Here is a 12,491-nt window from a genome sequence, read left to right as displayed (position 1 = left end):
ACATTGGATACCCAAATGGGAAGGGAGGGACTACAAAGGCAAGAAGTAACTGGCTTACAAGCTTTCAAGAGGGAACCTAGACCTAGGGGGCATGGAGGAAGACAGAATCACCAGTGAGTACTATCCAATTTGTCTAGGTGGAGCTGATGAAATGAAATACAGATGGGTTACATGCGATACTGTAGTTTATAATGGTTATCAAGACGGATTGACAGTGTTGGAAATGCAAGGGTAGATGTTTTGTAGCACGGAAGAGAGCGATTATTTCTCCAGTCTAAGAGCGGAGTTCTTTGGGACAACCAATGGATAAGAGCAGAGAACGGGACCCCACCCAGAGAACCAGGGATGTCTGAGATGGAGACAGAGATGATGACATGGAGGGATGAAGCGGCTGGGGACTTTGGATCCAGAGAGGGAGAGGAACTGTGGGCCAAAGACTGAGGGGCGAGGGGCGAGTGTAGAGCACGGGCTTCTAGGATAAGCCCTTTGGTCAGAAGACGATGCACGGAGGGGATTAGAACTATGGCAATGTGATGATATACGATGGAATGAATATGGAACTGAGGTTCTCTCATGTAAACTATCATATAACTCACAATAAAACATTGGGAAAAAAAATGAAATGGGACACATAAACATAGATACCCTAGGCATTAGTGAGCTGTAATGGACTGGTAATGGTCATTTTGACTCTGACGATCACATGGTTTACTATGCCAGGAATGGCAAATAGAAGACAAATGATGTTGCATTCATCATCAAAAAGAACATGTCAAGATATGTCTTGAAGTACAACGCTGTCTGTGATAGAATAATATCCATATGCCTACAAGAAAGACCAGCTGCTCTGGTAGTATAGTGGCTACAAGCCGGGCTGCTAACCTCAAGGTCAGCAGTTCAAAACGATCAGCTGTTCCAAGGGAGAAAGATGAGGCTTTCTGCTTCCGTAAAGATTTAAAGCCTCAGAAACCCTATAAGGGGTTGCTAAGAGTCGGAACTAACTCCATGGAACACCACCACCACAAGGAAGACCTGTTAATACAACTATTATTCAAATTTACGCACCAAGCACTAAGCCAGTGAAGATGAAATTGAAAATTCTACCAAATTCTTCATTCTGAAATTGATCAAACATGCAATCAAGACGTATTGATGTTGTTGTTGTTGTTGTTGCTATGTGCCGTGGAGTCGGTTCCAACTCACAGCGACCCTGCACAGGGTTTCTGAGGCTGTTAATCTTTATGGGAGCAAAACGCCGTATCTTTCTCCCGCGGAGCAGCTGGTAGTTTCTAACTACTGATCTTGAGGTTAGCAGCCTGATTCGTAACCACTACGCTACCGGAGCTAATTGGAATTTAAACCTTGGAAACAAAGAGGAAGGATCAGTAGTTGGAAAATATGGTCTTGGTGAAAGAAATGTTACAGAATTTTCAGAGATCAATGACTTCTTCATTGCAAATATCTTTTTTAAACAACATAAAAGATGACTACACACATACAACTACTCATCAGATAGGTTACATAGAAATCAAATTGACTACATATGTGGAAAGAGACATATGTGGGAAACCTCCATATAAGCAGCCAAAACAAGGCCAGGGAAAGACTATGGAACAGACCATCAACTGCTTAAATGAAAGTTCAGGCTGAAGCTGAAGAAAATTAAAACAAGTCCACAAGAGCCAAAATATTACCTTGAACATATCCCACCTGAAGTTAGAGATCATCTCAAGTACAGATTTTATGCATTAGACAAAAAAGATGAAAGACAAGAAAGAGTTGTGGGAAGACATCAAGAACATCATACAGGAAGAAAGGAAAAGGTCATTAAGAAGACAAGAAAGAAAAGAAAAGACCAAAATGGCTGTCAGACGGACTCTGAAACTTGCTCTTCAGTGTTGAGATGCTAAAGCAAATGGAAGAAATGAGAAGGTGAAAGAGCTGAGTAGAAAATTTTTAAAAAGGCAGCTTGAAAAAACAAGTCAAATATTATGAAGAATTATGTAAAGACTTGGCGTTAGCAAACCAAAAGGGAGTAACACACTCAGTATTCCTCAAACTGAAGGAACTGCATAAAAAATTCAAGCCTCGACTTGAAATATTGAAGGATTTTATGCACAAATTATTGAATAATACAGAACGGACAAAAGAAGATGGAATATGCAGAGTCACTGTACCAAAAAGAAATGGTCAGTTTTCAACCTTTCCAAGAGGTAGCATATGATCAAGAGCCAATGATCCTGAAGGAAGAAAACCAAAGTTCACTGAAGGCACTGGGAAAGAACAAGGCTTTGGGAACTGATGGAATACAAATTGAAATCTTTCAAGAAAGTGAGGTGTAACCAGAGGCACTCACTCATCTATGCCAAGAAATTTGGAAGACAACTCCCTGGCCAGCTGACTGGAAGAGATCCGTATTTGTGCTCATTCCACAGAGAGGTTGATCCAATGAAATGCAGAAATCATTGGACAATATCATTAATATCCCATGCAAGCAAAATTTTGCTAAAGACAATTAAAAAATGGCTGGAACCATACATTGATAGAGAAATTTCAGAGATTCTAACAGGATTCAGAAGAGGATGTGGAACGAGGGATGTCACTGATGACATCAGATCCATCTTTGCTGAAAGCAGAGAATACCAGAAAAATGTTTATTCGTGCATTATTGACTATGTAAAGGTTCTGAATTATGTGGATCATGACAAACTATGGATAGCAATACAGAGAATGAGTATTCCAAGACACTTAATTGTGCTCATAAGGTACCTAGACCAAGAGGCAGTTATTGGAACAGAACAAGGGAACACTGAATGGTTTAAAATTAGGAAACATGTGCACCAGAGTTGTATTCTTTCACTGCATTTATTCAGTGTGTATGCTGAGCAAATAATCTGAGAAGCTAGATTATATGAAGAGAAAAGTGGTATCAGGATAGGAGGAAGACTCATTAGCAACCTGCGATATGCAGATGATACAATCTTGTTTGCTCAAAGTGAAGAGGACATAAAATACTGATGAAGATCAAAGACCAAAGCCGTCAGTATTTATTGCATCTCAATGTAAGGAGAACAAATTTCCTCACCACTGGCCCACTAAACATCAAGATAAATGGTGAAATGATTGAAGTTGTCAAAGACTTCATTTTGCTCAAATCAACCATCAACACTCATGGAAGCAGTAGTCAAGAAACCAAACAATGTATTGCATTAGGCAAATCTGCTGCACATGACCTCTTTAAAAGTGTTGATCAAAGATGTCAGTTTGAGGACTACGGTACACCTGACGCAAGCCATGGTATTTTCAATAACTTCATATGCATGCAAAAGTTGGATAGTGAATGAAGAAGACCGCAGAAGAATTGATGCAGTTGAGTCACAGTGTTGGAAGATTATACTGAATGTACCATGGACCGCCAAAAGAACAAACCAATCTGTGTTGGAAGAAATGCAGCCAGAGTGCTCCCTGGAAGCCAGGATGGCCAGTCTTTGTTTCTCATACTTTGGACATATTGTCCGGAGGGGCCAGTCCCAGGAGAAGGATATCATGTTTGGTAAAGTGAAGGGCTGCATAAAAAAGAGGAAGACACCCCATGATATGGACTGGCTCAGTGTCAGCAGCAATGGGCTCAGGCTTAGCAATGCTTGTGAGGTTGGCGCAAAACTATGCAGTGTTTCGTTCTGTTGTGTGTAGGGTCGCTATTAGTCAGCTCAATGGCACCTAACAACAACAATTAAAAGCACAGGAAAAGGTAAGAATTTCTCACTACACACAAAAATAAAACTAATTAGTTATTTTAAATTAGAATTATGAAATTTCATAAAATACTGGCAAATAAATAAATAAAAAGATAATACTGCCAATTTAAGAACAAATTTTAGAAAGCAAAATATACTTTTTAATTTCTGCATTCATTACAAGAAAATATTAACGTCATACTAATGCACACTCAAAAAGAGATCCAAATACTCATGGATTTGATTTCTTTATGAACTCACAATGCTATCCTGCAGTCCTAAAAAGCCTTATAAATCTCAGTGGGCCAGCAGCAGCATCCTCACCTGAGACATCCTTAAAAATGCAGACTCTCAGACTCAACTCCCCAACTTCAGAATTAGAATCTACATTTTACTATGATTAGCAGGTGATTCCTATGCATATTAATGATCAAGCAGCACTGTTCTACAACATGGGTTCTTAACTTGGATTCAAAAAGCAGTAAGAATTTCATGAATTTCTGAAATGGCATGCAAAATTGTTGTGATATGTACAGCTTACCAGGGAAAAGACTCCATATATTTTCATCAAACTCTCAAAGGAAAAAAGACCCTAAGAAGGCTAAGAACCACTGCCCTACAGGATTTGATGTCATAATTACAATGTTCTAAGATTAAAACTCACAATACTCCAAAAACTGTTTACACCGCTCTCAATGAGGTCTGTTGAAGAATGAAAAGAATGAAGGTCAGAATGTGACAGTGGGTCACGAAAGACCTTATCTGAAGAATTTATTCACACCATGCAAGAACTATGCCAAGAAACCAGTTTGGAGACATCTAAATAAATAATTCTCTACATGAGGTTTGAGATTAAGAATGTGCACTTGAAGAAGATTCAAACTGAGAAATAAATAAATATAAGGTAGAGTTTTTTTTAAGATAGGATGCCATTAGATGAGAGTGAACTGCTGAATTCTTGTTGGAAGAGCTCAATCAGCAAATTTCTAACACAAATTCAGTTGAATTTGGAATGTGGGGCCATTTTTAAGTATTAATTTACAATTGCATTCTTAGAGTATTTGCTTAATGAGGAACATTACATACATTTACTAGTCCCACTTTCATCATCTTTTCTAGATCCTACAAGATAAAGAAGAAGTACTGCATAAAACTTTTAAAGGACTTATCCCCAGGCTCTTCAGTGAGTTCATAATAAAGAACAGCTCCTGCTTATAAAGTTCTCACTGGGATAGCAGAATGTGTATGTGTGTCATTCTTCCATCTTATTAATCAACTATCTCTTCAGGGATAGATGATGTCTAACTTCTGTTTCCTTAAACCACAGTGTCTGACAGAACTTCATTTCCTTGAAGGGCACCCAAAATACAATAAAAGGAGTGGATTGGCCTTTCTTGAGACTGATGCTTTATTGTTCTACAGTACCTTCTCATCAGTGACGTGCCTAATAAATGACAGTCGGGTCTCAGAGGGGGAATCCACACCCTACCGTACCAATCCTTACAGACAAGAAGAGAGAACAGTAGTAAAGTCTTCTCTATCCCTTTGTAGCTCCATAGGTATTAGGTAAATTACTGGTTGTTCCATACTGAATTGGTCCAGGAGATAATACTTCAAATGATTTTTATTAGTGCTACTAAGAGCTGTTAACAATTCTTATTATAAAAGTGCACTAGGGATTAGAATGAGACTTTTAAGCATGATTTACTCTACTTATATACCTTAATCATATAATATGTCTTATACCACGGACATACTATCAGGAGGTAACAGTACCTGGAGAAGAACATCATGCTTGATAAAGTGGAGGGTCCGAAAAAAAGAGAAAGACCCCCAATGGGATAGACTGGCAAAGTGGCAGCAGCAAAAGGCTCAAATGTAGCAACAGTTGTGAGATTGGTACAGGATCAGGCAGTGTTTTGTTCAGTGGTGCATAAGGTGGCATCGAACAACAACATTTACATAATAAACATATCAGCACCACTCATCTGTCAGTTTGTCATACTGTGGTGCCTTGTGAGTTGCTATGATTCTGGAAGCTAGGCCACAGGTATTTTAAATACCAGCAGGCTCAACCACAGTGGACAGGTTTCAGCTGAGCTTCCAGACAAAGAAAGACTAGGAAGAAGGAGAGATGGACTACTTCCAAGTATTTAGTCACAGTGATGGGCTCAAATGTAGCAATGACTGTGAGATCGGTGCAGGGCTGAGCAGTGTTTTCATTCTGTTGTGCAGAGGGTCACCATGAGACAGTACATCGACTCAATGGCACCTAACAACAGCAACATATATCTCAACTAAAAATTATGAATACACTTATGTGTTTAAATTGTAAAATGTGTCACCTCAATAATGAAAACTATATAAAAGAGCATAGCAGTTTATACATCTGACAGTCCCTCGGACCTTAAATCAAATATATATGATAATGATTTAGACACAAAACTAATTTGGCTATTTGCTCTTCTGTCTAAACAGTTAAACAGTACCCATTCTATTTTTGAAGGAGAAAAGGATTTGTTGTAGGAACAGACATACTGACAGCAGTGACACATAACAAGATTCAGCAAGGAAGAATAAATGAAACTAGTATGAGACCAGTATTTATTGACCGCCTTTTATGGAGCAAGCACCATGTGCAACCGTATAAAGTAGAGACTATTGTCTTTAATTGATGGAAAATTTCTCTAAGTTTCCAACAGATTAAACAATTTACCTAAAGTTACGATTTCAACATGTCAAGTTTTGGGGTGTAGCATTTTATTTTCCCAGGGTGAGGGAAGAGAACAGGGTAGGAAGGCTACAACAGGGAACAGGATAGGGAGAGATAGCCCAGTTCATTGGGAGAAAGGAAACAATGAAAAAGAGGCAAGCACTTAAAGCTAAATAGGCTATTAATACAAAAATAAATAGTTCCTCACACATATCAATGGCCATTTCAAAAGTCAATGATATGAACATTGATAATTTTTTAAATAAAGTATCAGGGCCAGAATTTGACTACAGTCCTCCTAACCACTATGCTCACAGATAAACTGTGCCAGTTATATGCATATGATAAATATGTAGGAAAAAACACCTTGTACTGCAAACCTAAAATGTCACAGTAGATGAAGTTTTTTTAAAAAACATTAATGTACTTTCAACAATTGAAAAAATTTAAAATATGTATTAATTTAAGCAAGTTAATCTTATTATTTGCTTGACAGTGACTCAACTAACTAATCTGAGAAGATGTGGCTATGTCACAAAATTCTCAGATTCCCTCACAATCACTCATACACTTTTTTCTTCTGGCAGTGGATTCTAAACTTTTTTAGAACCTTTTAAATTTTTCAATCAAAATTATTTCTCAAGATAAAGAAATCTACTTTACTAGTTTACTGCCCACGGTGTGAAGTAACATATTGTATTTATCTCAAATGACTACTCCAGATCAAATCTCATCTCTAAATTAGATAAACTATACTCTTCAGCCAATGCAATGCCTAGTCAAAAGATCCTAGTTCTTTTAAAAAATGGAAGAGTCTTTTTAAGTCTAATGAAACAGAATCTAAGATACATTAATATGTCTTCATATTTCTTAAATCAGCATCTATTTGTATACAAAATTGTCATTTAATACTCAGTAGTTTATGCAGGCTGTATTGTATAGATAGATTCTTCATTACATCTTAAACATACTACTACTTTACACCTAACAATAGTCTCATTTTCCTACTTCAGATTTTAGTTACCTCTTCATCTTCTTCATCTTCAACATCCAGAATTCCCGAATCCTGTTCAGACTTGGGGCTAGTGCTTTCTATCTCTGTATCAAAAATTGTATATGCATCTTTCTTTGATTTTCTCTTGCTACCTATCCTGGGTTGCTGTAAGACGATGTTATCCAAGTTTCTTTGTTGTTGGGCCTACGATAGAGACAAACACACAGAAAAAGAAATATACCTTAGTATATAAAGTTAATGATAAATGATAAATACACTTATTTGTTTAAACTACAGAATAAACATAAGTAAAAAAAAGCTTATTAATGTATACTTTTTTCAACCCAAAAAGTATTCCACTGAGACTCATTTTCCAAGTTTTCAAAGATAATAAATAACTAGTCAATATTGTTGTAGTTGTTGTTAAGCACGGTTGAGTCAGTTGTGACTCATGGCAACCCTGTAGAAGGTTTCCAAGGAGTGGCTGGTGAATTTGAACTACCAACCTTGTGAATCAAACTGACCTTGAAGGCCAGTGCATTATCCCACAGCACCACATCAGGACTCCTGGTCAATATTATGAGACTTAAAACAAAATATCCACAGAATTATTACAAATGATCCACCCATTCTTAACTTTGTAGCTAAGAGATTAGTGCAAATGAAAGAAGATTTATCTTTTATGAGAAAATGTCATACTGAAACCATAGTGGTTAGGGTGGAAGGGAGGCTAGAATTATGTTTTATATAGTTAAATTTTGGTGACTCTTACAAACATTATATTATGTGAATATAAGACCAATAAAATATAAGCAAGAAAATGAATTACCCTAATAGATTGACATGAACTACTATTCCAGTATGATTCCATGACATTAATCTGTGGAAAACAGGACTTTAAAGAGTTTCTTTTTCTTTTTATAGAAGAGAAAGTGTAATCCCCTCAGCTTAACAGAACAGACTGAAATGAAGCCGTTATTTCAAGAGAAAAAAAAGTGAATACCAAATGTCACTGTGCACAGTCAACAACAGAAGCATTACTCCACACAGTATTAGAGCTGAAGGGACCTTAGTCACCAATAATGAATGAAGGTCAAAAGGCAAAGAATTACAGGGCTCGAAGGGGGTAAAATGCAGAACAGAATTTAGAAGTCTCATCAACTCCAGAGTTTCTGGAGCCATGAAAGAAAGATGAATCCCTGAAACAACTACTCTGAAATAATTTTTAACCTTAAACAAAAACTATTACCTGAAGTCATCTTAAAGCAGAACAATAGTTTTACATTTGTTATTGTTGTTAAGTGCCATTGAGTCGATTTGAACCATACAGGGTTTCCAAGGAGCAGCTGGTGAGCTTGAACCACCTACCTTACAGTTCAAACGGCTTTGTCATGTGGTGCATTAACCCACAGCGCCACACCAGGATTGTTTAATATCTATCACTATAGGATTATATTGCCAACAGAAACTTAAAAGATTAGATGGGAACCTTAGGGGGCAGTGAGTTGATGTTAATAAGATGAGAATGATTGCACAACTCAAAGGAGGAAATCAATGTCACTAAATTGCACTTACAGAAACTGGTGAATTGGTATTTTGCTGTATATGTTTTCAACAACAGCAAAATGAATAAAACTTCAGAAAAATAGGCAAAGAATTCATTCAAGTCATAAACCTATTAACGAATGACTCCTGAATTCTTCATTTTTAAATCTACACCAAGCAAACAACAACAACAAAAAGAAGTTTTGTTGTCAAACAAATGAAAAACTTCATACAATGAGCTTTCTTATAAATATGCAATGCACATTAAAGTAAAAGCTAGTAGAAGTACAACTTTGAGGAAACTTGTTGAATTTCATCCAACAAAGTTTTGTTTTGTTTTTGTTTTTTAAACATTTCAAAACAAATTTTCTTCACCCTCCCATAATATTTAGTATCATCCCAAGAAGCATAGTTTGGTAATGAGGTCTCTCAGAATATACATTTCTTAATATATAATTTTTCCATCAATGAAAATAGAAAGTTCAGGAGAAAATCAGTCTCTAAATCTTTTGAATGAGATTAAAGAATTAAAGATAAATATTTAGTATGTTAGTCCAGGCACTAGCCAAACAAGACAATTATAAAAGGACAGAGAAAAACTTGAACTATGTGGGAGCTAGTTTCTGCCAAGAAAACGAAAAGAATCTACATTCCAGAGATTTGAATCAATGGGCAAACTTGTTTCCCTGCATATTACCCACTGAAATTTGCTTTGACTTACATAAAATACATAGTGACTTCAGTAACATATTGAGATAGAGAAGGTTCCCCAAAACACTTCATTTAGGCTTGAGACCCCAAATTTGGACATCCTTTCTATTCTTCCCAAAAGTTAAGATGTTCCTCCCATCTTCCCAATGCAAATTACCCAAGAAGGAATCCGAATTCTGGGGAAGGAATGAAGACTTCACAACACTTCAAAAAGCAATCCCATTACTTTCATCTCACTTTCAGTACAACAAAAGCAAAATTTTTCATAAACCAACCTTATTTTATTGAATCCCAAGTTAATTACTTTACTTTACAATTAATCAAATAATGCCAACATATCAAAAGCAATAAAAAACAAGCAAGTTATTCACTGGGGAGCCATCAAGGCGGGCAATCAAGTCCCTTCAGGACAAATCCCCTTCTAAGACTGAAGCTCAAAGGGAACACATGAGCAGGAATGTAAGCTTGCTGGTGACCACGTTGGTCTACTGGTGAGTAGAAGAGGGGGAAAGGAAGCAATGAAGATATGGGTTGAGTTCAACCATGTACCACAGACTCCTGTTGACCTGGAGATGAGAGAGAGAAGAGGAAAGGCTGGTTGGTCCGAAGTGTGGTGAGCCCATGGACAAAGGCACAGCCACTGATGGTAGAGTTGAGATTGAAATATCCAGCTGATGTAAAGTGAGGGGAGACGAACAAGAACACCAAACTTGCAGATAGTACCCGTTTGACCTAGCCTTGATGGCTTGCTAATCAGAATTCGACTAGAGGAAGATAAAAATAAAAAATTTTATAAAGGAAACAAGTATAAATTGCTACAATTTGATGAACTTGACGTATTCTTACAAATGTAGTAGCTCAAAATACCAACTGAGAGGGAAGGAGTCTTCACATCAAGTATCAATCCTATCCCCTCTGTACACAGCGTTGATAGGGACGGGCAACGTAGACACTGGCTACCTAAAATGAGGGGGTAATAAAGGCATGAAATGACTGGTTTACAAGGTTTCAAGAGGGAGTTTAGTTTAAGAGTGTGCGGGGGAAGGTAAAGTGCCCACTGAATAGTTTTCATCTTATCCAGATGGGTCTGATGAAAAGAGATGGGAATAAGATTCTTATGATTCAATAGTGAGTAATTGTTATCATGACTAATTGCAACTGTCACAATGGTAAAGGTAGAAGTTTTGTAACAAAAACTGGGGAATAGTTAATCTTACAATCCAGAAACAGAGTACCCTAGGACCATCAATGGAGAGGAGCATTGGACCCTATCCAGAGAAGCAGCGACACCAGAGATGGAGGCAGAGATGAGGACATAGAAAAAGGGAGCTGCTGAGGACTCTAGACTCATGGAAAGAGAGGGACTGAGTACTGGCAGTTAGGAGGCAGGCTTACAGAATGTGCCCTTTGGTTGTTTAAATAATTACATATTCTTGAGTATCTTGCTGTCCCACATCCCCTACCCGCCCCCCCGCAACAAAAAAAAAGAGGGAATAGAAACAAATACTGCTAACTGATGATGCACAGAGGAGATTGTAATCATTGCAATGAAATGACGATATAAAACCGATGCTCTCTCGTGTATACTATCACTCAATTCACAATAAAAACTTAAAAACAGCATTCAAGAGACATCATACAAGAGTACTGCCATCTACACTTGAAGTGGTACACAACAGAAAACTATGCTATGGAAGTAAATTTAGATTCCTGGTTTATTGCTGCTGCTGTTTAGTTAATGTCTGGTTTTCTCATCAATTTGGAGGAACAGCACAAAGTAATTTGGGCTAAGTATGCAAATTGATATAGTGAAATCAAAGGACTGTTAAATTGCATTTCATAGCTCTTTCAGAACTTGAGACCTCTGTCAGAATGATCAAGGCTTCTACAGTTTGTAACACAGCAGTCAGAGCAGGTTTGCCAATCAAAATGATCCATTTGAAATACCAAATCTCAAGCATGGCAATGAAATATACACTTGAATATTTACCAGAATGTATGCAAATCCATCTAATCAAATGTATGCAAATCCATCTAATCAAAATGTATGCTATGGTCCCCTCAGGGCAAACCTCCTTCCAAGACTCAACGGGAATACACGCTCTGATTGGTGACCACGTTTGTCATCGATAAGGGGAAGTGAGAGAAAAACAGCAATGAAGCTGCGAGCTATGCCCTACAAGGTTCAATAGACTCCTTTGAACCTGGGTGGAGACCTGGTTGGCCAGCAGTGTGGCAAGACCTAGGAACTCTTGGGCCCAGAGTCAATGACATAGCCACAGAGGACTAGAGTGGAGAGTGAAGCATCCAGCTGATAAGAAGAGAAGGCATATGCATAAGGACACCCACACTTGCAGATAATACCCACTTGACCTGGTTTCAATGACTGGATGATCAGAGCTCAACCAAAAGAAGAAAGAAGAGGGAAAAAAAGAGTAATCTGATACAATTTGATGAACTTGACCTACACCTATGGATGCAGTAACTTAAAAGAGGCAACAAATCTTTACAGCGAGGATCATTTCCACCCCCTCCAAACACAGAGCAGACAGGGATGGGCAATTTGGACACTGGCTACCCAAAATAGGGGCACTACAAAGGCAAGAAATGACTGGCTTGCAAGCTTTCAAGAGGGAGCCTAGATCCAGAAGGCACAGAGGAGGGTAGAATCTCCACTGAGTAGTATCCAATCTGTCTGGGCCGGGCTGATGAAAGGAGATGCAGATAGGTCTCTTGTGATACAATAGTGAAGAATTGTTATCAGGACTGACTGTGAAGGTTAGAAATGTGA

General features: G+C 37.8%; 1 protein-coding gene across 1 annotated transcript in view; it reads right to left on the bottom strand.

Annotated features, from left to right (window-relative positions):
* EXOC6B (exocyst complex component 6B) overlaps nt 1-12,491 on the bottom strand; it is an 859,602-nt gene that overhangs the window by 515,613 nt on the left and 331,498 nt on the right. The window contains 1 exon segment of the mRNA XM_006862890.1: nt 7,475-7,648. Within this exon segment, the coding sequence (XP_006862952.1) occupies nt 7,475-7,648 (174 nt within the window).

Source organism: Chrysochloris asiatica, unplaced genomic scaffold (assembly GCF_000296735.1).
Source record: "Chrysochloris asiatica unplaced genomic scaffold, ChrAsi1.0 scaffold00052, whole genome shotgun sequence".
Classification (NCBI taxonomy): Eukaryota; Metazoa; Chordata; class Mammalia; order Afrosoricida; family Chrysochloridae; genus Chrysochloris; species Chrysochloris asiatica.
Note: the sequence above shows the minus strand (reverse complement) of the source record. Positions and strands in the feature narration are given on the sequence as shown.